The 26,056-nt window shown below is 39.8% G+C and overlaps 3 protein-coding genes across 5 annotated transcripts; 2 read left to right on the top strand and 1 right to left on the bottom strand.

Moving 5' to 3' along the window:
- The first annotated feature begins 138 nt into the window (after positions 1-138).
- LOC136785620 (serine-enriched protein) lies at positions 139-11,361 on the top strand. Of its 3 annotated transcripts, none has more exons than XM_066746771.1 (10): positions 139-527; positions 2,268-2,478; positions 7,162-7,282; positions 7,415-7,580; positions 9,642-9,835; positions 10,038-10,255; positions 10,318-10,500; positions 10,561-10,639; positions 10,722-10,900; positions 10,977-11,361. In XM_066746771.1, the coding sequence occupies exons 2-10, from the start codon at positions 2,282-2,284 to the stop codon at positions 11,155-11,157; spliced, it is 1,518 nt and encodes a 505-aa protein (XP_066602868.1). In that variant the 5' UTR covers positions 139-527; positions 2,268-2,281; the 3' UTR covers positions 11,158-11,361. The 3 variants fall into 3 exon arrangements, with proteins under 3 accessions (XP_066602868.1, XP_066602869.1, XP_066602867.1); XM_066746772.1 differs by having other exon boundaries at positions 139-531; positions 10,038-10,207; XM_066746770.1 differs by having other exon boundaries at positions 139-531.
- On the top strand, positions 8,554-9,486 carry SmE (Small ribonucleoprotein particle protein SmE). The gene has a single exon (XM_066746774.1). The coding sequence runs from the start codon at positions 8,656-8,658 to the stop codon at positions 8,938-8,940; it is 285 nt and encodes a 94-aa protein (XP_066602871.1). The 5' UTR covers positions 8,554-8,655; the 3' UTR covers positions 8,941-9,486.
- Positions 11,362-11,986: 625 nt separating the features above from the next.
- On the bottom strand, positions 11,987-22,994 carry LOC136785660 (knirps-related protein-like). Its single transcript, XM_066746835.1, has 3 exons — positions 22,771-22,994; positions 17,770-17,847; positions 11,987-15,453 (listed from the first exon to the last, which is right to left on the bottom strand). The coding sequence occupies exons 2-3, from the start codon at positions 17,845-17,847 to the stop codon at positions 14,236-14,238; spliced, it is 1,296 nt and encodes a 431-aa protein (XP_066602932.1). The 5' UTR covers positions 22,771-22,994; the 3' UTR covers positions 11,987-14,235.
- Positions 22,995-26,056: the final 3,062 nt, after the last annotated feature.

Raw genomic sequence — 26,056 nt, 5'->3', positions numbered from 1 at the left:
AAAAAAATAAATAAGGATACGTAGAGCTAGAATAGAAACTCGCATGTTTGGTTCTTCTCGCGTTGAACTCGCATCGCTTCGCGAGAAAGCTCGAAAGTTTTCCAGGTCGGAAAAGCTCGTCGAGTTGGAAGATCGAGGCGTGCCAGCCAGTTGGTGTGCGTTTGCAAGTACGCTGCCGTGCGTGAAACAACAATACAGAGGAATACACGGCAACAGGCAAGGGCACCGCGGACTTTGGGAAAACATTGCTCGTTCGCAACCAGCCCGTTTGGTAGAAGGATGCCGTGAGACGGTGGAAGTTCAAGTCGAGTCTGGCTGGCGTGTTTTGCCTTCCGAATACATCCACGTGTGTTCCCATCAGAAATTCTTACGTGCTGTGAAAAGACTGTGCTGCGGCTGCTGTTACTTTCCAAAGTACCACTATCATCAATCATCTCTTTTTCACGATAATTCGATATATTTGTTGAGCGTTTATACCCAATTTAAAGAGAGATTGTGGAATATCAACTAGTTTTATTTAATATATAGTAGGTAATAATTCTTTTATTTTAATTACTTTCATCTATTTATACCTATTTCGTTTTGTTTAGAATGTTTTACTACTGTGTGAGTGTGAAGAAATGATTTCGTTGAATCATTTACTTTTTCATTCATTTGAGAATAGAAAATTTTAGCAATATATTATTTTTTAACTATGTAATTGTATAAGTATTTCTGAGCCTTCCGTATTGAACATTATTACAAGATAGCTTAGCAAGTTACTTCTATTTTCGAACATATTGATTAACCATCAATCATTTCTATTTTACGATATTTCGATATATTTCTTGATTGCTCGCTTCCGACTTAAACAGAGTCTGCACGCGCGCGCGATAGCACCTATTTTTATTTAATACAGCAAGTGAAACGACTTTTTTTAGTCCAACGTATTTATACTTTCTTTTTCTCTACCAATGTAAATAAAAACTGTCATTCAATTACTCAATTTTCTAATTGATATCTGATCGAAGTATATTTCAGTAGTATATAAGTATAATTAAGGATATGATTGAAATATTTTATTCAAGACTTCTGTATCAAGCATCTACCGAGATGATTCAGCTAATTTGTTAATAAGTTATTCTTTCTATATTGAAGTGACTTTATTTGCACGATAAACTCAGATTTTTTCGGATACAAAGCAGAATTGACGAAAAAGCGTTGGAGTGCATCAATACAAGGGCGGAGCAAACAACTAGCACGATTGTAGTTTTTGAATCCTCGAAAGGTCTAGTAGCTCCTCGGTGTGTACACAATTCATGGGTGTTCTATAAAAACTACAAAAGCCAAACTGATTAAAACCGAATCAGAAAGTCACGCTGTAGAGATCGTCCAGATGAGGCCTTTTCAGATCAAATATTAATCACGCAATTAGCGTCAATTGTACTTTAATTGGTTTTGTGCTTGTTTTTTTCACGCACATATGACGCGCTAGAAAATATTCGATATCGCGCGAAAAGCCACGCTACTGCTGGTCGCTGTCATCACTCACGGTTCCATTAATTTCGAATTATCGCAAATTGGCCAGACCGCTGGCTTGTACAGTGCACCGGATGCGGAAGAAACCTGCGACAAAGAGCAAAAAAATTTATATAAAATATTACCGTCGCCGCCAACGCCTGCTGCGCCCTGCGCGCATCTCCCGATCAAAGAAACTAGCCGCACAGAATGAGCGCGATCGTTTATGAAAATGCATTAGCAGCTGGCCGAATTACTGCAAAAATTTCACCGTTATTAAACGCGAATTATGCTGAATACCTATCTGATTTTATTCCAGTCTCGGCGGTTGCTCACAGAATTTAAAGCACTATCAACCTTCATTACGTCCTTTCTTGCGCTTTAAATTGTTTCATTTTTTAAATTTTTATCCATTGTATGAATCACTGCTCAATCTCTCCCTCACAGCTATGGTTATTGATAAATGATGATGAAAATTATCTTGTTTCTTCTGCACTTTGAACATATTTTATATTAATATTTGAAAAGTCCTTAATTTTGCTGTGAGTCCAATATACTATATTTCGTAGTAGTCTAATTATAGTGAACTTTTAATTAGTAGCTGCTTCTACATTACACATTAATTACATTATTATTACAAACTTTATATTTCTCAAGAAGATATCTTAAATGGTAGATTCTGGGGGTGTTATATAAATATTTTATTTAGTTTTTTTAGTGATTTATCATAGGACACTATATCACTGTAGTACTTTGTGGCGTGAACACAGATAACGCGTGAAAAATGGGAACCAGAGCAGTCGCTGTGGGAGCAGCAGCGGGAGCAACTGGATTTTCCGGTGAGGCTGGGCTTGCTGGTGTTCCAAGACTTTTGGAGGACCTGGCCAGGCTTTCCGAGGACAAGGACTCCGCTGATATTGTCTTCCTTCTGGGAAGAGACGAAACTCCAGTTTACGCTCACAGAATTATTCTTCAAGCCAGGTTTGTTTTCTATTATACTTATCCTATCTCCCATTTCTTTTTGTAAATACCACATGCGATTTAACCGTTATCTCACACAGTACATGCAAAAAATACATTTAATATAGGCTTTAACTTTCTGATCAATATTTACAAAGAAAATGATTAAGTCAATAAAAGCAACGTTATGAATCATGAAACAGTACAGAATTATACTAAAATATTACTCGTATCATTTTTCCCTGTGGTTATTTTTCTTCCCTAAATGGAATAATAATGCTCGTAATTAGATTCTTCAATGACTTAATTCAATCAACGAAGGACTGTAATGCGGAGCAAGTGCTCTGAGAGTAAATTACTTATGTAGCGCAACATTCGGCAAGATTTCCTTAGAGATTATTTCATGAAAGCGCGTACAAAAAGTCAATGGAAAAGTAGTAGCATGGAAAAAACTAATCTAAAAACAGAATATACAGATGGTATAAATGCAGGAAAGGACCAGACAGGGAAAAACTAACAATAAAGTAAGCGACAGTTTCAATGATAATATTTCCTTGTATGCATGATTCAAGAATCGATGTAATCGATGGGCTTTAAAAGATTATGGATTAATTTTAACATATATTTTGATCAATAACGTGTGTATCCTAAATATAGTTAAGCTATCCGAAAGTTATCTTAGTTTCACGAAGTCGCATGAGCTCTCCATTTGCATCCCGGTATCAACTTACCAACTTTGCTATAATTCAGTTAGAAAGCTTCTTGTGCAATATCGATATTGTATATGAGTTTCTGCAAAGACTCTGTTCTATTGGACAACGCGAAACGCTTTCCAACCAATAGAAGTGTGGCGTTGCGGTATAAAACAAAAAATTTTTAATGACTAAATAAAATTTTGTACATAGGTGACGAATTCAAACAACTTTGAACCTTAACATTAATTCTGTAATAATTTAACATTAATGAATTATTATACAGCACTGATTGAAAGCGTTTAATGATTGTACTAAACGCGTGACATACCTCATTGGATAATACGATAATTCAATTTATGGTAGATAATCTAAGTGGTTGGTGGTGATTGAAAACTAGTAGGGATAGAGCAAAGCCAACATTCGAAGAAGCAGTATCTCATCGGGACGAAGCGACATTCTGTAAAGCTATCGATTGAACGAGTGGCAATCCAATGAGGTGGGAAGTTATGGAGCTTGCTTGACTTGGTGCTATACGCGGGAGAGAGCGTATTCTATATATATATATATATACATAAAAGAGAGAGAGAGAGAGGAGCGTTGAAGATGAATTTTAATTAAGGCATCCCGATTGTTACGACCAAATGAATCGATCGGAGCTTCCAATTAGTTGGACAATGAAAGGAGGAGCACTCTGCCGATTGACGCGTTTTAGCGCGAGATCTGAAGATGAAGATTGGGAAAATTCTAATTATTGTAAGAAGGGAGGATCCGCTTGATATTTAGGCCTTTAAAGGCAGCGATGCTTAACAGAACGTTGAAGAAGAGTATTGCGCTGCTAATTGTTAAGTCAATTACGGAATTACCGTGAAATTCTTTTGATATTCGAGGGTTCGGCTTAGCTTGGGTCGTTCCTTTGCTATGTAACTTTCCCCCGCTTTTTCAATCTTTCTTTTACCTCTGTTTCTCTCTTTCTCTATAGTCATTCCCTCCCCCCCTCCCCCCTCCCCTCCTCCCGTTTCTCTCATAGCGTCAGTGTACTTATGCTTCCCCCTCGTCCCACTCGTTTTGCCAACATCCGAAAATTAAGTTACGCATGCTCGTGACAGGCGTCTCCAGTCAAAACGAATGGACAATGCAACCGCACTCAAACTCACCACTGACACCATGATACCCTGTTCTGAAAATTCCGACAAAAAGTTCCACTCTGATCTCGCCACGAAACCCCGAGAAGAGAATAGTACTTGGCAAGAGTGAAAAGCTCCCCGAAGTAGTCATAATTGCGCTGCGTGACATCGGCAAATCTTATTTGCCAGATTCAGAAAGAATTTTCTTCCTAAGATGTTCCCCGTTCATTCAATACGACGAAGGTGAAGAAAGGAATTAGCAAAGATTTTTTGAGTACTTTAATCCTCTGCATTAATCTTTTCAATTTCCAAATACTCCTTGACTATTCTCTTTGCATAACTAAAACAATAAACGCAGGGTTATTTTATTTATTCGTTTCAAAACTCAGCGATAAATAATTTATGTGTTAATGGAAACTCCCCGTCATTCCAGAATGCTGCAACTCCTTTCAACGCTTTCCTGGATATAAAATTTTGTCAACGATGATTAATTATCATCCTGCAAAATTCGCCTGTATCAGCTTTCTGTTCTCCGCTGGATACCTCGAGGAAATTTCGCGCGTGCAATAAGGCAAAGTATCATATGCCACTCTGCACTATACTATATCGCTCCGATAATTACACTTTTAGCGAAGGAAATTGCTGACGCTAAAATTGTCAATCACCTTAATGGATTTTACGAGTAGGGGGAATGTAGCGAGAAAATAGAATTTTTCTGTACAATCGTGCTACGTTAAATGATCGGGTATTCTGTCATTAGTTCAACATCTTTCTTTGTCCTGACAGCAGCTTATTCGTTTGTACACTGAAACGTCATCAGGATCGGTTTTAACTTTACGATATAGGATTCTCACCTCCGTGTGCGCGAGCAACGCGTGATTCAAGTATTCGCTAGGGGTGAGGGCTGGGGGTGTATGAGTCAAGTTGGTAAACGAGCAAGAGCAAGCTCCCATTTCCCAAGGGACTGCAGAGTTTCTGCAACCGGAAGTCAAGGCGGTTTTTATGCAGAGATTGACGGAGTCGACGTATAATCGTACGCGTGGTCGTTAGTGGCGAAGCCTGCGGCGACTTTCAACCCTTACACCACGAAACCATGCAGCCACGACTCCTTGTACCGAGTCAGCCCCTTTCTCTGGATGCTCGACGACACCTCCGTAACACCTCGCTGCAATACCAGCCGCACGTGGCTGCTCGCTTCTATTCTTTATAGCGCCCTGATTTTGTCCTCTCTCTCTCTCTCTCTCTCTCCCCCTCCCTCAAGCTTTTCCTGCGCTTTTCTGAAACGCGATTTTACCAACTTCCGGTCTGCACCACTATTTTATCCTTATCTGATTTGGCCAACCTCTCTAACCCAGCGAATTTCTTTCCACTGCAAATCACTTTTATTATTCTCTCCAATTTTAACTTTATTTCCGAAGGTAAAATGCGAGCTTTTTCAAATATTAATTACAAAACTCTGTGGTATCAATAATGGAAAACTACAACTACTTTCTCGTCATTTTATTGATCGAACTTATTGATATAATGTTTTTTGTCTAGTACCTATGCACGATATGGTAGGCAGGCGAGCGCAGTTTCATAAGTGCTGGAGGGATTATTAATCTCGACCTACTATAATCGTTATCGAAACTCGCAGCTGCGCACTTTTATTCTCAGATATTCGATATTGTTGAGAACTCACGAAATAATGAATCTTCGTCTCTGTCATCCACTTTCCGCTTTTAGCGATGATTAAAAAGACACGATTTTAAGATATTCTCAAAGAGCGGATTTGCGTCAATAATTTGCACAGGATACTTTTCTTTCAAAGATCGCGAATGGTAATAACCGAAGACAAATTTATAAACCATGCTGTATAAGCTCCAACTTGAACTTAGCAATTAATTAAGAGGAAGATAGAGTTAAGCATTGTATTGAAGGTTAAAGCACTTAAGAAACAAAGTGATCTTAGCTGAAAGAATTCTAAGTTTAAGTTTGGTTTATAAAAGAGGGCGCCTAAAATTATATATTTCTTCCTTTGTGTATAGGATTAGAGAAATGTAGAACAGTTTTTGAGTCGTTTAGACGGTTCAAAGGCTTGAGAAATATTCGGTAGCTAAGCGGCCATAGCGTGCTTCATAGGTGAATTTTTTTCCTTTCCACACAAGCAACACGCGCTTTCTCCGTCGAGCTTTGGAGCTTTGGACTTTGGAGGCGAGGTCGACACTGACGTTGACGTTAGCGTCGGTGTCACGGCGGCGCGGGCGCATCAAAGCTGCTTCCATGCCTCTTCCATTTGCGTTCTCCCGCTCTTTGACACATTTTCCTTTGATTCGATACGCGCATCAACTTTACATGCTTCTATGACTCACCGTGCGTCACACTTTTTTCCTGCAACTTCTTCCCCTTAAACCTCCGCATCAACGAAATGTAGCTCTTTAGCGTACTTCAATTCAAATCAAAATACACTTTACATTATTATTGTATTCTAACTTACAGAAATAGCGGCTGAAGCAACGATCGATAAACCCTTTAAGATTTTCAACTGTAATGATCGAATCTTTCGTACTGAGATGAAAACTTTTTTTTATTTTACTGTTCGTTATTTTGCAGAAGGTTCGAATTTTAAAATTAGGAAAATATCAGTTATGTCAGCCATGTGCCAGTAAGATATTCCATTGTAGCTCTATTATTTTCTGACGAAGTCAATTAAGCCCTTTTTCTGAGAGAAAGTACGAGCCGAAGTGCATGGTGAAGGCGCAGCCCGCGCCGGCAACAACAGACCGAGTGGGTAGACTTTCGTTACAAAAACTGGGCGCGGATTATACTTCTTTTGTGTATCGTCAAATACTTCTCACTTATTTCTATGCGGTGACTCTTATATCGCTTGACATTTATTTCTACAGATGCAAAAATTTTACGGCCGCTAAGAGAATTGGAACTTCCGGAAACCCAACTTCGGTTAGGATGCCACATGCTCATCCCGAAACGTTCCGTCAATTCATTCATTATATTTATACTGGAAAGGTGAGTAAAATAAATTATGTTATACGAGGTTAAACAATGTTATATATTCTTTTCGAGATAATTCATTCATTTTCGTGGGCTAAGATTGGACAAATTTTATTTAGAATCATGTGTATATCTTTGTTTGGGTAGATAATATTGCAAGACAGCGGTATTTTCGAAATGCTAGGACTTGCTCAGGAACTTGGCGTGGAGGAACTTTGGCGTAGTTGCGAGGAGCACGTGTCGGCAACTCTCAGTCCTGCAAATGCTTGTGCTTTGTTAACCGCAGCTTTGGATGCTCAAGAACGAGTCTTAGGTAAGTTATATTCAGGTAAAACTTTATTTTAATATAAAGGGCGTGGATGATTTAATAAATTTCTCATTATTCGTAAATGGTAGATACACTCATGTTTATAACAACTTAATTGATTTATACTACCAGTTTTTTATATTTAAAAATGATATCCAATTTTTGTAATGTTTAATTACATCTACAAATTTGTCTATATTTTACTCAAATTTAATTGTATACAATGTTGGGTAAGCAGTTTATTTTCTAATATCCTTTTTATACTATAGTATTGTGTTTGACTGATAAAACGTTATACATTTAACAAATGCCTCTAACATCAATCTTCATTATTTTAATTATTTTTGATATCCTTCCCCTCGTTTATTTTCTTTATTCGTTTTATCCTACTTGTCGGCTTTCATTACGGCTTCTTAATGGTTTTCAGGGACGATTCTCTGTAGTACTACCATTATAGTAAGAGTTCTATTGATCGAATTCTCCAATTTCATCATCTTAGCTATGAAATTAAGCTTATTTTTATCTATTTGTGCTGCTTTATATTTCGAGTATTGTCCCTTTTTACATGGTCGGTTCCGCGTGCGGTTTGAAATATGTAGTTTACTTTTAATATACAATATACATATATATATATATATATATATATATAAGTGTTTCATTCGTATTATTGCTGTTCGGTTTAAGGAGTTTTAAACTATATTATCTTAGAAATTTGTATTAAATGTTCGTTACGTATATTTTTTTGTGTAACTTTTTTTAATTTTTATTAAATTAATAATATTTTCTAAGCAGACTTATTTTTAGTTTTCGAATACAGTCCGACTTAGCCGACAAAACTTCTGTTATGTCTACGTAGTTCCGTGCTTCACCGATTTTGCGGCAGCACTAGTCAAGCAAATAACTATGTTGGTATTACTGCGTCAAAAATATTATTCATTTTATGACGATGCAACCCTGCTCCCGTTGCCGCCATTACAGCCATTACCATTTACCAATCATAACCATACTTGTGTGGCGTGAAGCGTCCTCGTAGAAATAAAGGTTTTTGTATCAATTCCAGTTAGAGAAAAATATAGTTGCAATGTCTTACAAAGGCCCTCAAAAAGTTCAAAAAGTGATGGTACAACCCATCAACCTGATATTCAGGTATTTACAAAATCGATCGCGGGTTCAAGTTTGGTTATTTGAAAATATAAACCTTCGAATCGAGGGACACATCGTTGGTTTCGATGAATACATGAATTTGGTTCTGGACGATGCAGAAGAATATAACTTGAAGACAAAAGCACGGAAAGAATTAGGACGAATTATGCTGAAAGGCGACAATATTACATTAATACAAAATACGAATCCTGGAGTAAATTAACCAAAAAGTATCAACATAACCTCAAAAGTGCCGGTACACTCAACAACAAGTGTGTTGCAAAGTATTTGGGCAGATTGTCAACAGAATAAAATAATCTGCTCCAAAAGCAACTTGGGAACATTTTTATGAGTCTCTAAGCTGTCAGAACGTTTTACATAAGTGTAATTGGTATAGTATTTGGGATACAGTACACCAGAATGTTTTGGAAAGAAATGAGCCAGTTTGAGTTACAAAGTGTTTGACCAAGTGCTTGAACTGATTATATATGAATTGATATAACAAAACAAACTTGTAATTCAGCCAAGGATTCTATAAATATGTATTGAATGAAATCTATAACTTGTATTATTTTTTGAACGTACTGTAAACGTTATTTGGGAATACAGTGGAAAGTTAGATACAATTTGTACAACCGTTTAAATTTCTTATAATCTCAAAACAAATTTCTGTAAAAGATAACTGAATACTGCAATATAGATACAACAGAATTTCTTGTACAAATTTTGTATTTACAATATAGCAATTAAAGTTGTAACAGAATTTAAATTGTTTAATTGTTCATTTAAAAACCCTACCCTATACATTTTATTTAATTTAAGAATCATTTTTAAAGATAATTGGCTATGTATAGCTCAAAAATGTTTTTTATATGATCAGTGATCTCACAATGATAAAATTCATCAATCTATCTTTTATTTCAGGCGGTAAAGGAGCATGTTCATCATTCATAGAAAGATGTTTTGCTTTCATTGGAGAAAATGCAGTTGATACTGTTAAAACAACAGCATTTTGTAATCTCCCGAAGGATGCACTGGTGAAACTCATATCTTCAGACTATCTTGGTTTAGAGGAAGAAGATGTATGGAGAGCTGTTCTCAACTGGGCTAAATATCAGGTTCTTGTTCTCAGGATTATATTTCCGTTCGCTTACATTAATTTTCCCTAAATGATAAAAGTATCGCGTTCTGACCATACTAATGTCACGTAAAGTTTTGGACCTTATCTTGCATACGGTTACTACCGGGTCCTTAGGTTCTTGGATCGGAATTTAGAATTACGAGTTGAGGAACTCTTAACCGTACGGACCACACTCCTAGGCAGGGGTGACGCAGCCAACTCAGCACTGGACCGGGGAGGAACGAGTGAGGGTCTGCCAGCATCTGTCAGGAGTGATAAATCATGTGCGCCTGCTACTCATCGACAGTCAAGTCTTTGCCGAAGAGGTCGAGCCAACAGGGGCCGTGCCAATTGAATTGTCCTTGGAGAGGTACGAATTTTTCAATCCTGATCGATCGGCCAGCTCAAAATACTTAAGGTATGGTTTGATAGGAAGTTTGTTTCCCCTTGGAAACCTTCGATTTTGTTGTTCTGCTTCAGATATAGATACGCAGCTGTACCGAGCAAATATTCAGAAATTTGTGCAGACAAACGATTACAGCCAAGGGTCAGTCCGTTTCTCTTTCCTGGATCACAGATTCTCTCCAGGGACAAAATGGGCTTTCAGCGTTTACTAAATCAGTGGTATGGCTCACCTAAAGAAAGCTGGCGATTAGTATACAGGTATGATTGTCAATCTGGATCCGTTTTATGCGATGTTAATATAATTTTCAAATGTAACAGAGCATCGAGTCATGGATATTCAGCAACATTGTTTCACAGATATTGTGACGGTATCAGTCCAACATACGTTATAGCACTAGTTAGTATTATTATGCCTTCCTTCCATATTATATGATAGGATTTCTATTTATATATTAAAGTTTTGAAATTGTTTTATGAAGGGAACGCGAGGTGAAATTTGCGGTGGTTTCAGCGATGCTCCATGGGGTAAGAATAACGCCAAAGGACAGTACATTTCTTCTGAGAAAGCTTTTCTCTTCACTTTGACCAACAATCAGGATGTACCACCAACCAAATATGACATTGTTAAAAAGCCTTTTGCTATCTGCTACCATCCAGAGTAAGGAGCCATATTCATACTTTCTAAATAAGACTCTTGTTCAAAGCCTTAAACTAATACTATGGCTCATTTGTAGCATTGGACCAATTTTTGGCGCGGGTGCAGATTTACTGATCTCCAGCAATTGCAACGTAAATAAAGATAGTTACAGCAATCTCCCACATAGTTACGACGGTGAGCACGCCTCTAACACTGTATTAATGGGAGATTATCATTTCTCAGTCATTGACTATGAAGTTTTTACTCCCAATCATTGAGCTCCAAAGTCTAATCATCGACTTAATTACTTGTAGTCCAAAGTATATTAATTTGTAAATATTTTATTATTTGTACTTATTCTCAAAATCGATCATTTTTAAATTTTAGATTAACATTTAATCTTAAATGCCATATACTATAATACAATTCAATATCTGAATCATCATTTATTTTCAGATTGTAAACAAATGCTATGAGCATTTTTATACTTTATTTAATAAATTTATACTGAAGTATCGATCGATTGATTTTATATGTAAGATCACCTAAGAAATGATACATCTACAAAATCTTTTAAATCTTTTTAGCGCAAGTAAAAATTTCTACTGCGCCTAGTACAAGTTGTTCAACCGGCTCGAGCATTCACCTTTTATATGTCACGTGAAGTGTTTACTGCAGCCTTCATACGGACATATTGTGAAAATCGGCAAGTGTACGTATACTTGCATTCTGCGGTACTTTCGTACTTTAGTTGGATATTTGAAATAACTTCCGTACTAAAAAGAAACGTGCGCTGCATGTGTAAAGACCGACATGGAAACCTGTTCTCAAACTAATTGATTTTTGAGTGCAAATCTTTAATATTCTTCGTGGTGACATCGCCTTGCGTGTATGAGGTTCGTGGGCTTAGAAAATTTATTCTGTGCGTCCCTTGAATATTCATGTTAAAGCATTAACAGTTGAGGCAGCCATATTTGTTGTCAACGATTTTATTGCGTTACGTTTATTTATTTTATGTAAATATATTACCTTTTGTTTTTTGAAATTGCTCATATAGCTGTAATTATACAAAGGACGTATACATGTCTTAAGACAGCCATAAAAGAAGGATTTAATGAAAACCAAATTAATTAAAAGTATTATATATTTTTTATTGGGCATAGTTTTTACCCAAATTATATAAGCTATTGTATAGAAAAATACTCTTCTTTAAAATCCCTTATTATAACTATTAGCTACTATCACTCGTATAACACTGTATAAAAACACGTGTTGATTTCTGTTGCATTTTTATAGTTGGCAGTGTTGCTTGCGTTGTGGTGAAATAATTTTTTTTATTGTAAATATTGCGTACTACGATATTTTGTTAAAAAGTATAAATTCAATTTTGTGAAAGATTCGATCGCCAATTCTTCAATAAAGTGATTCATGAAAATTGTTAAAAGGCCTTTTGCATAAATAAAATCCATTATAGTAAAATCTGATTGTTCTTTAAGTTACAACAAAATATTTAAAAGGGCTTGCTCATCAGGGAAGGCCGTACCTTACTTGCAACAAATTTGATGAATCAGCTTGAAGTAAAGGTGATTATTATAATTTTCTTTTGTCGAAGAAAACCTGTTGATATCATTTTTTAACTCATGTACATATAAATTTTATTATCAGTATAAGATTTACGTACAAGTAAGTACATACTGGCCTGGGTCCCCTTTGCACTATTCTTGCCGATTTATTTACATGCTGTCAATGTGATTCAAATTAAAAAAAACCTGAGCTTTTTCAACATAGGATTCACCTATATGATTGCACATATCCGAAGTCTCAATTGATTTAATTACATTATATCAATCGCATTGATAGTAATTCAACGCTAAATACTGGCCTTTGTTGACTACATCGACGATGAATCGGTAACAAAAATTTATCGTATTATACATTTATAATATCATATTATATAACATATAGTACATCATCTGAGTTCGTTGTCAAGTTTGTTCTTAAATTATACATTATATGTAGCATAGGGGTTAAAAAATATCTAATTTATATTTACAAAATTTATGTACATTTGATTAATTGCATCTTTTACTCTAAAATTTTAGTTACAAAATGGAAGGGGATCTTGACGAGGTATGGGAAAGGCAGTTGGATAATTTATCAGCTAACACCCATAGTTTAGCAGCTCACCGAATACTGGGCCCACCATGGACGTTTTCGGAATCAGCAAAGTGGCATAGCCGGGATTACAAATCGCTCTGTGATTCCACACTAAAAGCGAATCTGTGTTCGACAAGAAGAGACTTTGCCGCGCGGATAAAGAAGCAGGGAAAGTTTAGACCATTCGGCAATATTATCCTATCTGGAATAAAATGTCGCTATAACTGAATCGCCCCATTATGCGCTATAATTTTAATTCAGTGCATGGTTTCTCGAACAATGGAGAATACTAACGTAGCTTCCAGAAATGTGCAAGATAAGAGTATCGATAGGAGAGAATTATTTTGGAGAAAGACGAGAAGGTGTTTACATTGGCGGTGCGTCGAATACGTGTAAGATAAAGCTGTTGGCTGCAGCATTGGACAAGTGTACGCTGCTTTGTAAAACGCCTTCGAAACACGTGCTTCCCGTACCTCGCGGTTTTATCAATGTACTGTGTTTACGGAATCTCGACCATCGGCGCTCTTGTAGCTTCTACCGCAGCTTCAAGTACTGTGACGCCCGAGCGATAAATTGCTTTGATACCGTCGATCGATTTTTACGTTAAGTCAGTTCCGGAAATTCCAATGATCTGGAACGAAAAGATTTCCTAGAAGCATAATAGATTTTCCTCCAAGCTGCAACTGCCAGTCATTATTATCCGTTTACAAGGCAAAAAAGCCAACGTAGCCGAAGTGCATTATTAAGTTATTTGCATAGATCTATTTTGAGAAACCGAAGAAAAAGCTTGGTAATGTTTGTTCTAAGTGGTAAAATTGACATTTGGCATGGAAGCACCGTTGAATCAATGAAACTCGTTCGTTGTTCGGTGGATTTAACCAATTGTTCTTGCCCCAGGCCCCTAACTCCGTCTATGTGATTACCGTGAGCTATTCGAGAAGTATAGCCGGTTTTTGCGCAATACCGATCAAAACTCCAATCACATCGATGATTACGTACCAATGAAGACATCATTGCTTCGATACTTCGAGCCAATAGACGCTCTATCGATCCTTAACATTACTCTGTTAGATTCCTCGACAGTATTCATCCTTGGCGAAACGTCAAATTCGTCAACCGATTGGTACCGAAATTTCTACAATGTATTTAATACACAAAAAATTAACACGTGATCGGTCATCGATCAAGATCCCAAGCTCTCAAGCTCTCGTGGTCAGATCGATGGGTGCTGGTCGCCTCTTCAAGGGTGGGCTCTCACTGTCTCTGTCACTCTCGCTATCCATATTCACGTGGTCCTCTTCTTCCATTTTCTCGGTGACGACGGTAAAACTTGATTTCATCGATAGATCCATCGGATTATCTTGCGGGGGCGGACAATCGATCTGAAGATCCGGACTACCAGAGGACGAACCGTGGTCGGACTGCACCTTTGGCGAACTTCTCGTCGGTGTTCTTTGGCTTTTGAGAACTGCGTCCAGGTAAAATCTTTTAGTGTAAGTCTCCCTCGTTTCGCCGCTCGGGGAATTTTGCACGTTATTGTTATCCTCGTATCTGTCGTTATTATTATTAATATTATTATTATTAACGCAGGAATCCTTGTCGTTGATGGTGACAATGGTGGAGGAAGTCGTCGTAGATGGAATCGTGGCAGGTTCAGCGTCAATAACAGGAGACCTCCGGTGTAAAGTAGAGGGATGATGATGATGATGGTGATTCGTTACTAATGGATGGGGTGGTCCGTGAGGTGCAGCGTAGAGATGATAAGGAGGGAACATTGTTAAGCTGGGTGGGGGTAAAAAAGCCGGGGGTAACAAAGACATGCCACCGAGGTGAAATCCTAAAGGGAGGCTCATCATCTCTTTGCTGATCGCTGACAGGTCAGCCACCGAATGCTGCAGGTGTGGGTGGAGAGGCCGGAAACCAGGATGACCAGCAAAAGCTGCTCGCCTTTCCGAAATTTCCACGGAGCTATCGCTATTGTGAGACTCGGGCGAGCTGATGCTGGGTGACGTTGAATTCTTGTAATCGTCTAATCCCATCATCAACACGTCTTCTTTCCTTTGAGCGGGATGAAGACTGATCGGTGGACTCATCGGCTTCTTCTGCTGCGGTACCTGATGCTGATTGGGCAATGGTGATTGGTAGTGGAATTGAGGCTGTTGTTGCTGTTGTTGCTGCTGTTGTTGCTGTTGCTGTTGCTGCTGTTGCTGCTGCTGCTCCTGCAGCAAACAGTGAATCTTGAACCAATTGGATCGTCTGCCGTATCTGGAGCCGGATTTCGACATCCCCACCAAGAGGCATTTTCTCAATCTGCAAGCCTTACACGCTGTTCGATTCTTCTTGTTTATCACGCATTCCCCTCCGTTCTTACACTCCGAGATGCTGCTCAGGTTGTTATACGACCTTCCGAAGAAAGACTGAAACAGAGAGGAGAAAACCATGAGAAAAATCGGTAGAAGGAAAGATTCTTGCGCGTGCCCTATAACACGTGTGATATACACGGGATTTCATATTATTTGGCTACTGCAGTATTCCTACGTTTAATTTAGCATTCGACGTAGGAGTTGATTAGTGATAGTTATTTAATTAAGAAAGCGATTGAAAATCTAACTTACAGTCGATTATAGCAGTGCAAAAATTTATAGTCAAATAAGGTGATTGTGCAGGTCGTCATTTTACAGAAAAACTCTAGAGGTGTATATACTCTGTATATAATGTTGGTGTCCAAAGGTCTCGGAATAAGGTGATTAGCGTGTAACCGTGAGTGCGTCTCATTCAAGGAACACAATGCGACTCGTGCGACCTACTGTAACTCGTCTTAATTGCCGAAATGGTGCAACCCCCAGCGCTTCCAAGAGGCGCGTTAGTTTCGTGCCGAGGACCCTCATTTTTCCTTTGCTATTTCAAAAACTCGAGAGCCGCAAAATTATAGTTATACGCTTCAAATAAATAAATATACAGCGGGATGCAATTATGTTCTACAATTATTTCCGTTATATCATCCGCTTTTACTTTTTTTGTTTTGGTTTTTGCGTTTAAGCGGAAATAACGCTTGTATAGTTGTAATTGTTTTGTGGCGCAAGAAAGTTCAATAGAATTTAGGTAAATTGATCACTAGGATTTGCCTACAACGATCGATGCTAATTCACTAGAGTGTGTAATACGTCGGGCGGGATTATTCTTGGAAGGAGCGAGCAGGCGTTTAAAAAGGACTTTCGCTTTTTCTGCTCGTACGCACGCAGTGTTATTAATTGTTTCTGGTTCGTTTGGCACGAAAACGAGCTCTTCCTGCGGCCCAGTGGTCCCGATGCGCGCTACGCGAGACTCGCCAACGCTATACCGTCTCTCGTTCCACTTATTATCTTCTTCGATTTTCAGCAACGTCGACGTCAGCTTTCGGCCCATCCAAAGTTCGCTCGCGTTCGACACGTGAACGCCGCGCCGTGCGGGCCCGGGCGCTTTGAGAACGATGACACAATCGAGAAAATGCTACCGTTATTACGTGCCCCCTACCTTTCCTCACGTACAACAGATCTTACGCAAACGACTCTACTTCGAGCTTCGAGTCACGTCATTTTATGCTCCACTCTGAAACAGACTCGTTGAATACGAAGAAGCGACAAATCTGCATTTATTTGCGCAGATAATAAACTATACATAAATATATATATATTTTTTTTTAAATTCGAGGGAATTGACAATTGGTAAATAAGCGATTTAATTGGACGCAGATCCGAGGAGGAAATTGGAGCATCCTTGAGAGCCCGAGAGGTTGGTAGAACAGTGTTAACTGACAACTCGGTCGAGGTAGATGTATATAGAGGTAGAGCGATTATACGGTGGGTCTCGCGAGTGATTTCGAAGCGTTGCTTCCGGCGCTTCGCACTTGTCCGCCACAATTGTTTCCGCCCTAGTTCACGATTACGTCAGTCCGACATTGTTTCGTTTCGTTATTTTCGTTTTCAGGCCCACCGTAGCATGTCGCCTCCCACTTCTATCCACGTCCACGCTGACAGCCCCACCACAGGACCATAGGCAGGAGCAGCCGCGTGGCGTTCTGCGGATGCTCAACTGCGACTACACAACAATTGCAACCTCCTCCAACGCAGCTGGCAAAACATACTTGAACCATTTAACCCTATATAGTATAGTTTTAGTAGTGGTAAAAAGTGAAGCTACACTCTCCAAGTCTAACAATCCTTCGCTCGTCTAAATCCGAACGCGTGTGGTTGTTTTTCTGACGAAATATTACACACACGAAACAGTTGCTCAAATGCTCGACTTTAACTCCCGAAATTGCGATTGTTTCGAATCCATTTTGCAAAATATGCGAGAGCCACTTAGAATCTTCCCAGTACTTGTACACACCACTCGCGAATAAACTGACCTTATACATGTATGTATATTCCAAGCAGCCGCGAAAAGTAAAGCGAGACTCTCGAAGCGTGAACCTTCCATCATGCCGGTTCAAATCCGAGCGTGTTGCTATAGTCGACTTCTGCTGGAGACTTTTACACGCGCGGCACCTGGTTGACACGCATGCTTGGCCAAACGCTTAACCTCGTGAAAGCGATTGGCAAGCAGCATTTTGCGAAACGATCGAAAGACCGATAAAGACGAGGAAAAACACTTTGATAGGTGCATGATCAGGAACAAGGACACCGTTGAATTTCTTTTGTGAAAAATATCTATCGACTACAACTATTTCCAATAATAATCGTAACGAGACTCACCTTGCAACCCTCGCAGGTGAACGCGCCGAAATGGAAGCCAGCGGCTGGCTCGCCGCACACCTTGCATTGCTGATTCATCTGCAATTGGAAGAATGGCGTTGTTTCAGCATCGTTCTGAGCCATCTAATTATCATAAAATTTCAATTCTACATATATACCATATAAAAGCTACAGATCATAATCCAAAAGAAAAAGGATAAAGCTATGCTTGTGTATTTTAGATAACCCTCTATATATAGCACTTCTCGTCTTGTTTGGAGAATTTAAAATTTTCAGATTTGCTGATTTTTGCACAGTACGATTTTTTTTGTTCAACAATATAAGCTTTACCGTACACCTACACTGATGATTGGGAAAAAGAGGAGGCTAGTTACGACATTCCTTGGTTTGCCCACTGCGCATGGATCGCTGGATCGCAGTAAACCGATGTGTGCTGCGTTCAACAAGCGGAAAACTCTTGTGCATCGCATCTCTCTCTCTCTCTCTCTCTCTCTCTCCATCTCCCTCTCCCCTGCCATTCCTTCAGTAGATTCTTCCTTCCGAGTTTTTTCACCGTCTTCCATCACTCATCCAGAAAAATATCGCTCCCGCACTTTCACGCCTTGACACTTCTGCATGCTCAACTCTTATAGCACAACGATCTTTTTCTAAATTAGAAATGTGTTCGTTCGAGCCAGGTGAAACAAAAAAATTTATTCGCATTAGTAATGCAGTTTTATTTTTGCCACGTAAACCTATACAGTAAAATATGCACGTGTATGTTCAGGTATGCGTGTGAAACATTGATGTATCTCGTGGATCCTGGAATGTGGGACAATAGTTCTGACCCACAAATATAGCCTAGGGGCTAAGAGGTGTTTTGAGCCACATCGACTTTCATACATGACGGACTGTCGCTAAATGGGAAAGTAAATCTCAGCTAATGGAAGAGACATCGAATGTTTGATCAGTGAAGCCTCCCCCCTCCCCTCCACCCTCCTCTATCTCTCTCTTTCTGATTATTTCTTTCCTCCTCTGACCTACACCCTACAGTCGTTGACGCTTCTCATTCGCGAACTACGCTTCCAATTCAGCTCGATCCGTTGCATTAGCTTATAGCGCAATGCGAAATACCAACTTTTCCATCGACTCATATATATAAGCAAATGCAATGGAAATCGCGGCGTGGTCGATGTTTACCATTCTTCGAAGACGAGACATAGTACTAGTAAGCTATATACATATTAACGTTTACAGTTTTAAACTAAAACTGATTACTGTTTGTGGTCAAACGTTAAGAGACAGGGCACCATTAAATACTGGTACTTCTATATTTTATTTGCAAGTTTGTATGATAGACTTTTATAGTAACATGCTTGTAGAGAAATCCTCTCTCCCTTGACTTGCACCCCACAGTCGTTGAAGCTTCGAGTTTAACCTGATCCATCGTATTAGCTGATAGAAAATGCGAAAAAGACTGGTCTGTCCATCGACAGATAAAGTCGAATGCATCGAAAGCCGCGCTGTGGTCGATGTTTACCGTTCTTCGACATCCAGAGATGAAGAATTTCTCTCGTTTTCTTTCGCGCATATTGACGCAACGCTATTGTCACAGTAGTTGAACATTTTCGAGTTTCAATGTGAAACGATCGTGTGGTCCGGTCCCTGGATTGGTTAATCGTCGCGCTTCGCTTGTTAGGCCTGTCGACTCGATTCAATACGATTCGTCAAATGATTCGAAATGTGACAGTGAACTGAGATCGATCGAGACTCGTCGCCCCCTTCGTGACGAGTGTCGAGTTATCGGGTAATGAGCGCCTCGGGGTCTCGATGATCTTTCGAAAACCAACGATCTCTCGGGCTGGAAAATTTACAGCATGGTTATTCTGTGCTTACAACATTTTTATATCTTGCTATATTACAATTCATTGACGGATATAAATTTACAAAAGCGAAATATCAACAGGTTTATTTTTAATATCGAAAGCAACATCTTTCGTATCTCTGACCTCTAGAGTTCCGGCCACCGTAAATGATAGGATATTACAGTAGAGTGTCGTAATCCGGAGTTACGCATCTGTGAAGCAGTTCCGGAGTATATAGAGCGGGGAGAACGATGAGCGATGATTGCTCGCCGGACGACTCGAGCTCCATTATTGATTTCGCGTGCTAGGAACGTGCCATCCGGCGTACAGCCAGGATTTATTCTAACATTATATATATTTGCGCTAATTATCTCTCTCTCTCTCTCTCTCTCTCTATATATATATATATATACATACATATATCAGTGAGTAATTCGAATTTGCAGAGCGGAGTTCGCTTAGATCGTTGGAGCGTTACGCCAATGCATCGGATTCGATTTCAAAGTGTGAATAGGAGAAACATTATCGCGAAGAAAATCTTTGATCGGTTTGGCCTTCGGTTGGTAATAGTCGAGTTGTGAAGAGCATTCGTAAGCTGATTATCGACGGGAATGGATCTGTGACTGGAACGATGATCAGCGAGATGATCGGGTATCGGTGCAGGTCGACCTCGCGCGCGCAGGTCCCTGCCAGAGACACCGAACGTATACTGGACGGTATAATCGTGAGAAATGTAACGACCCCTTTGAAGCATCCTATCAACGCCATCATCATCAACTCGCTCCACGCCGTCTCTCGGGCAACAAGAAGCCCGAGGAGGCGAGAAATCCTTAAAATGATCGCGAGCCACTCAACTCTGTCCTCCTTTCGCAAACTGACCTTCTCTACAAACCGCCTACGTGCCACCCTCACCTTTCTTCACCCAAGAAAAACCAACCACCACTTGCTTATTTAATCAACAATTAACATCTTGGAAAATCGTTGCGTGTATTTTATAACGATACACAACGTCTCATCTCTCCTTTCCACCATCCTCCGACTCAACCTTCCACCGTTGAGATCAAGATATTGTATTTATCGCATATCGAGACGCAGTGCTCTATCCGTTTATTTTCACCTTTTTTTCATCCATTTTCCTCTTCTTTTTATTGGTTCTTGCGATCGTATCAAAGGAAGCCGAAAAAGAGGCCCTATTCTTTACGGTATTTTCCATGGCCCGTGTGAACACTGTTCAAACAAGTCCCGCCTCGCTTTCGCTTAGAATTAGGGATTATATTTTACGACAGGACAGCCACGCACAACTCTCGCACGCCGAGTTCCGCCGTGGCTTTGCCAGAGTTTTTCCGCCCTTCCTTGCTCCTCACCTTTTTAGCTGGTGATGAGATTCCGGGGGAAGGCGCTGTAAAAAAAAGGTCCAAGGCACTTGCAAAGTGCTGCCATTCACCTTTTTATTGGCGAAAAATAGCTCGAGGATCTTTCTCCCCGAGTGGTCAGGCCCGAAGCTACGCGACGAAACACGGACCCCACTGGCAGGTCACACTTTTTACGGTCGCTTTCCTTCCAGTTGTAATTATCAGGGCAATTGTCACAATACAAGCTGAAGTCGATGGTGCGACAATTATGTTTTTTTTTATGACAGTGTTGATTTTTTACAAACGTATGCTTCTGACCATTTCTTTTTTGAAGGTATAATCATAAGGAGAGCGAGAGAGAAAGAGAGTGAGAGGGAGTCGAAGAGGCGTAAGGAGTGGGGAGGAGAAAGAGAGAAAAAAGTTCAGAATATTACGATTCTGGCCAATTCGCACGTTTTAGAGTATATAATGCACGTTCCTCTGAGTATTTTTACTGTACTAAATGCATTGTTTTGCCACGACCTGACCTTGCAGCTAAACTTTCCCCTGAAGGAACGGCTCGATGCACAAAACATCTCCTTTTTTAACGCAGCCGTAAGTCAATCTCAGCGTTCCACGAGTTTTTCCTCCCGAGACCCTTTGCACAATCGATTAGAAAAAGAAATTTATAGTGCATAAAGTATTCATATAGAGGACGTAGAGCGATAAGCGGGCAGGCTGCCTCTCCTCTCTCTCTCTCTCTCTCCTTTTGACGTAAATTGTGCAATATTTCCCGCAACGTGGACCCGCATAGATCGCGTTACGGCCGAGCGCACTTAACATCTCGTAACCTCATCTTCCAGCGACGCGATCTAGTTTGCGGAGAGTAACTTCCGCTATGTCGAAACTGCCTTCCGCAACGGCCCACGATACGTCTTCGGATTCTCTTTCTTATGATTCCATTGTTATCGAGACGTGACGTGCCAAAATTTTCCCCGAGCGTGAAAACTCAATGTGAATTTATTTCTAGAATTATTTTAACGCGTCTCGATAACACTAAGTCGCGATTGGTATATGTATGTGTACATATCTTATTTGGTATTTTCAAAATAGAAGGATAATAATATTATTGGTTATATCAGTTAAATGCATAGAAGAAATTATTTGACCGTCCGATCTTAATTGTGAAGATGGGGAGTTTCTGCTGAGGTATATATAGAACAGTGAGATCGTACTGCTATTATATATATATATAGGCTAGATATGAAACATAATATGAAAAACCACGATCGGCATGTATGAAATTGACTAATTTGTTTGAAATACCCTTGCTCTAGTGTCATTATCTATTATGGTGTATTCTGTAGCCGAGAATCGTTAAATCTTATCATAGTCGAGTCTATTCAGGATCTCTGTATGAATGTATGTGTGTAATGATAGAAACAAAGAAGTTACACGAGTATTGCTCGAGTACAAGCAACGGGATGCTTGAAATGTGCAGTCTACCGATCATGCATACATATATATAGGTGTACAGTATCTGTTCTGTCAAGAGACACATGTAAATCTTTTATTTACCGCGGGCCACGAACTAATTAAATGTCAGTTGGGAATGTTAACTTAACCCCAATGACAACGAACAACGTATGTATGTAGTATATAGTCCGTAGTGGCTTGAATTGGACTGAACGATATCGAGTGTCTTTTATTTACAAGTCGACAAGCACACTGGGACCACCCACGGTTTTGCACGAGGTGCGATTCGAACTACCAACATTCCTCAATACACAAGCTACCTGCACCATTCTGTCGAATGAGACACGTACCTTAAGCTTTTTCAGTGATTAATAATCGCACGGCTCTGCAAGCATCTATGTCTCCGTTTCGGCTCGTGCTGCTGTCACAGGTATACTTTAAAAACCATATTCCATTTAGTCATTTGTCATTTGCTCCAGGTAATGTACGGATCAAATAAATTGGCACTGTTGCAATAGTAATAACCAAATGTCAAAACTATCCCTCAAAAATACACAAACTTGACACTTGAGCGAATCTACCAACTTGACAGTTCACAGTTTTCAGATTTTCACTGATAAAAACACAAAAACGGTTTGTCGGCTTCTCAGTTTGTAGAATTAAGCACGGTTTGGAAATAATGGTAGCACTTCGGTGGATGTATCCCTATTTGAGAATTGTTGAACTCGGACGAATTTTGGAAAAGTATCGTGATTATGTGACGAGGGGTAAGAGTCGTAAGATGCACGTACGAGTTGACCGACAGGGATGACGATGATGAGTGATAATAAAATGAAAAAATGGAGAAGAAGAAAAAGAAGAGGAATGAGAAGAGAAGAGAAGGTATCTGCACGACGATGACCGTTAGGTGAATGACTTGGGCTGGCGAGGGTGTCTACGTCGATTCTTGAATCAGCCCCCACCTTCGATGATTTGTTCGGTTTCAGTCCCACTTCTTGGCTAGTTTGGTTCGATCACTCGTTCGTTGGCGCGTTGTCGTAAGTGTGTAAGGCCCGTATAACTCGAAGGGGCCTTATGGGCATACTGTGAGCAGCGAGTCGCGAGTCAAGAGTCGGGACAGTAGAGTGTACACTGTAGAGACGTAGAGTAGTAGAGGAGCATGCAGGGTCCAGTCGTGGGGCACAGGTGGGCTGCGAGTCTTGCGTGGGGCCTGGTGGGGGCTTACCAGACGTTTCGAACCTTCTCCAGTCTTTTGGAGGGGGTACGGGGGAGGGGCTTCACCACACTCTCTTCTTTCATCCCCTCTTCTCCTTCATTCTCCCTCCTCCTCCTTCATCTTCCAGCTTCACGATACTCAACATCCACCCCCTACCCTTGACCCATAGCCCTTCTACAGCCAAGCCTCCTTCTCCTCCTCTACCAGAAACTCACCCCCTTCACCCTCCCTACCCTACCCTACCGTCTTATCGATATCGATACTCTGCCAGAAATCCCCCTCGTATATAAGGACACCTTCTGTGTGACTTTTCCTCGACCCACGTCCCTCGACCCAGCAGGTGTGCTCTGCCTTTTCTCTGAGAATGTTTTCTTTCTTCTTTTAAAGTATAACATTGTTCAGTGCTAATGACGGAACTGTCAAAAACTTTACTTTTCCATATTATAGTATACGTATAATTGGAAAAGCTTCTGTAGATTTAGCAATTTTTGCAACGAACGTCTTTGACTTAACCAAATTAACACAAGAATAATAATCGTAAGATATATATGCAATATTTTTAGCTAATTTTCTTTTCTTATGATAATTTAAAGACGGCTCGCGATTATACAAGTAAATCGTTTTCTTGCGGTCAAAAAGCGACATTAGCGCAATTTGCTGGACTCCATTTTACGAGGTACAACGTGGGAAAGTATTATGCGAATTTTACGCAAATTGCAGAGCAAGTGGTTTCCGCGCGGGGACAGTGATTTGTCGCGCTCGATTTTAATTTGACAAAGCGTCTCCTGAACATTTTTATGCCACGGTTAAAATGGAGTAGGTTTAAAGCAGCTCTGCGTGTCTATATATCTATTACCGTAACACGGAGCGAGAGACGCGTCCTTGGAATCCCAACTGTGACGGACAAAGATCACCGAGATATAGTTATGTGACAGACATGTCATTAAATTTATACTCGCGCGAAGAAAAATACTACGTAGCTTCGCTTTTACGAAATTTCACGATACTTTCTTCGATATTTCAACAACGAACGATATTGGAGAATTCACTCTCCAACTTTTCACTATTAAGTGTATTTAAATTAGTAAAGTTCGATAATTAACAGCGACTGTGCCGTAGGCTGCACCTAATTAACCACACTTATAGGTATTATAAAGATGCAAACGTCACGCTGCTTTTATATTTCCCGATAGCTGTGCTACAACTGCTGCAATGCAAATTTAAATTTTTGATTCGTAAACGGATACTTTTTCCATTTTATGACACCATTGAAGTTATTTTAATAGTAATTTTAAGTGTCGTCTTTAATATTAACGGGTAATATATTCAGTTTAAACAAGGTGGTGTAGTAAGACCAATGTGGGGTAAAAAAACAGAAAAATTGAAAAAGGTATAGGGGAAAAAAAAGATTTAATGGCACTGCACTTAAGTACGGTCAACGGCTCTTTTTGTGATCCCGAATTACTGGTAGGTTGTTATTTTTGGTATTTTTGCTTTCAAGCCGGTTTTTATTCCTATGAATATTAGAGGTATTTCTGCTAATGGACTTAGTCTTGTAAGCGATGGCGAATATCTGTCTCAGTTAGGGTTGTTAAAAACTTGTAGGGCAGAGATGGAAGAAGAAACAATAGAATGGTATTTATATATGTGTGTGTGTGTGTTATGGGCAAAAGGACCGTCGTAAAACGATGATGGTGGACGACATCGATTCGGTTGATCGTCCTTTAGGTTTTACGACAGAGCCTATAGTTCTAATTAAACAGTACTCGCGCCGCTCACCAGCAGACGCTGCAAGTATGTACTGTGTTATAAATATGCTGTATTAAAATTGAGAATTTTTCGGAAAATGACTTTGATTTTGGACTCCGGTGGAGTCTCATTTCTACAACAGACACGATCGGTTTAAGAATGCAAAGTGCTGTTCTCCGCTTCGAATCCCATTAGACATATTACTGGCCTCGGCGTTTACATTCGCACGTGAAGCACAGTAGCAACGCTTTATAACGATCGATGGCGTAGAAACCGTGAAGCGAGATGCATCCGACAGCAATGATGGCCAACAATAGCGACAAGTGTGTCATTTTCCCTAAATCCAAATGGCACACGTTCGTCCTACCTTACCTGACCTTCTACAGCGAGACACGAAAGGGATTGGAAAATTTTCAAAGAAAAGTTTCAGGTTGACGTGGGCAACCGACAGGAAACGTTTGGACATTCATTGTAGGTTTTCTATCTTGACAACGCTAAATGGGGAATAAAAATGTCGTTTCTATTGGTTCCGTGGGAGAATAGCATGAAGCGAGTAGCTCTTCTTGCCTCGGGTGAGAAAAATCTTCTGATTATTAGTTAAACCCTTGTTTGCCTTTAATACAGGGGTCGAGCGAAACTGGCACATACTAGTCATACTACATAGGAACTTC

This window comes from Prorops nasuta, unplaced genomic scaffold, assembly GCF_024137725.1.
Source record: "Prorops nasuta isolate Cenicafe-Biocafe unplaced genomic scaffold, Cenicafe_Pnas_1.2 PNAS00003, whole genome shotgun sequence".
Taxonomy (NCBI): Eukaryota; Metazoa; Arthropoda; class Insecta; order Hymenoptera; family Bethylidae; genus Prorops; species Prorops nasuta.
The sequence above is the reverse complement of the archived record's forward strand: the minus strand, read 5'-3'. Positions and strand labels throughout refer to the sequence as shown.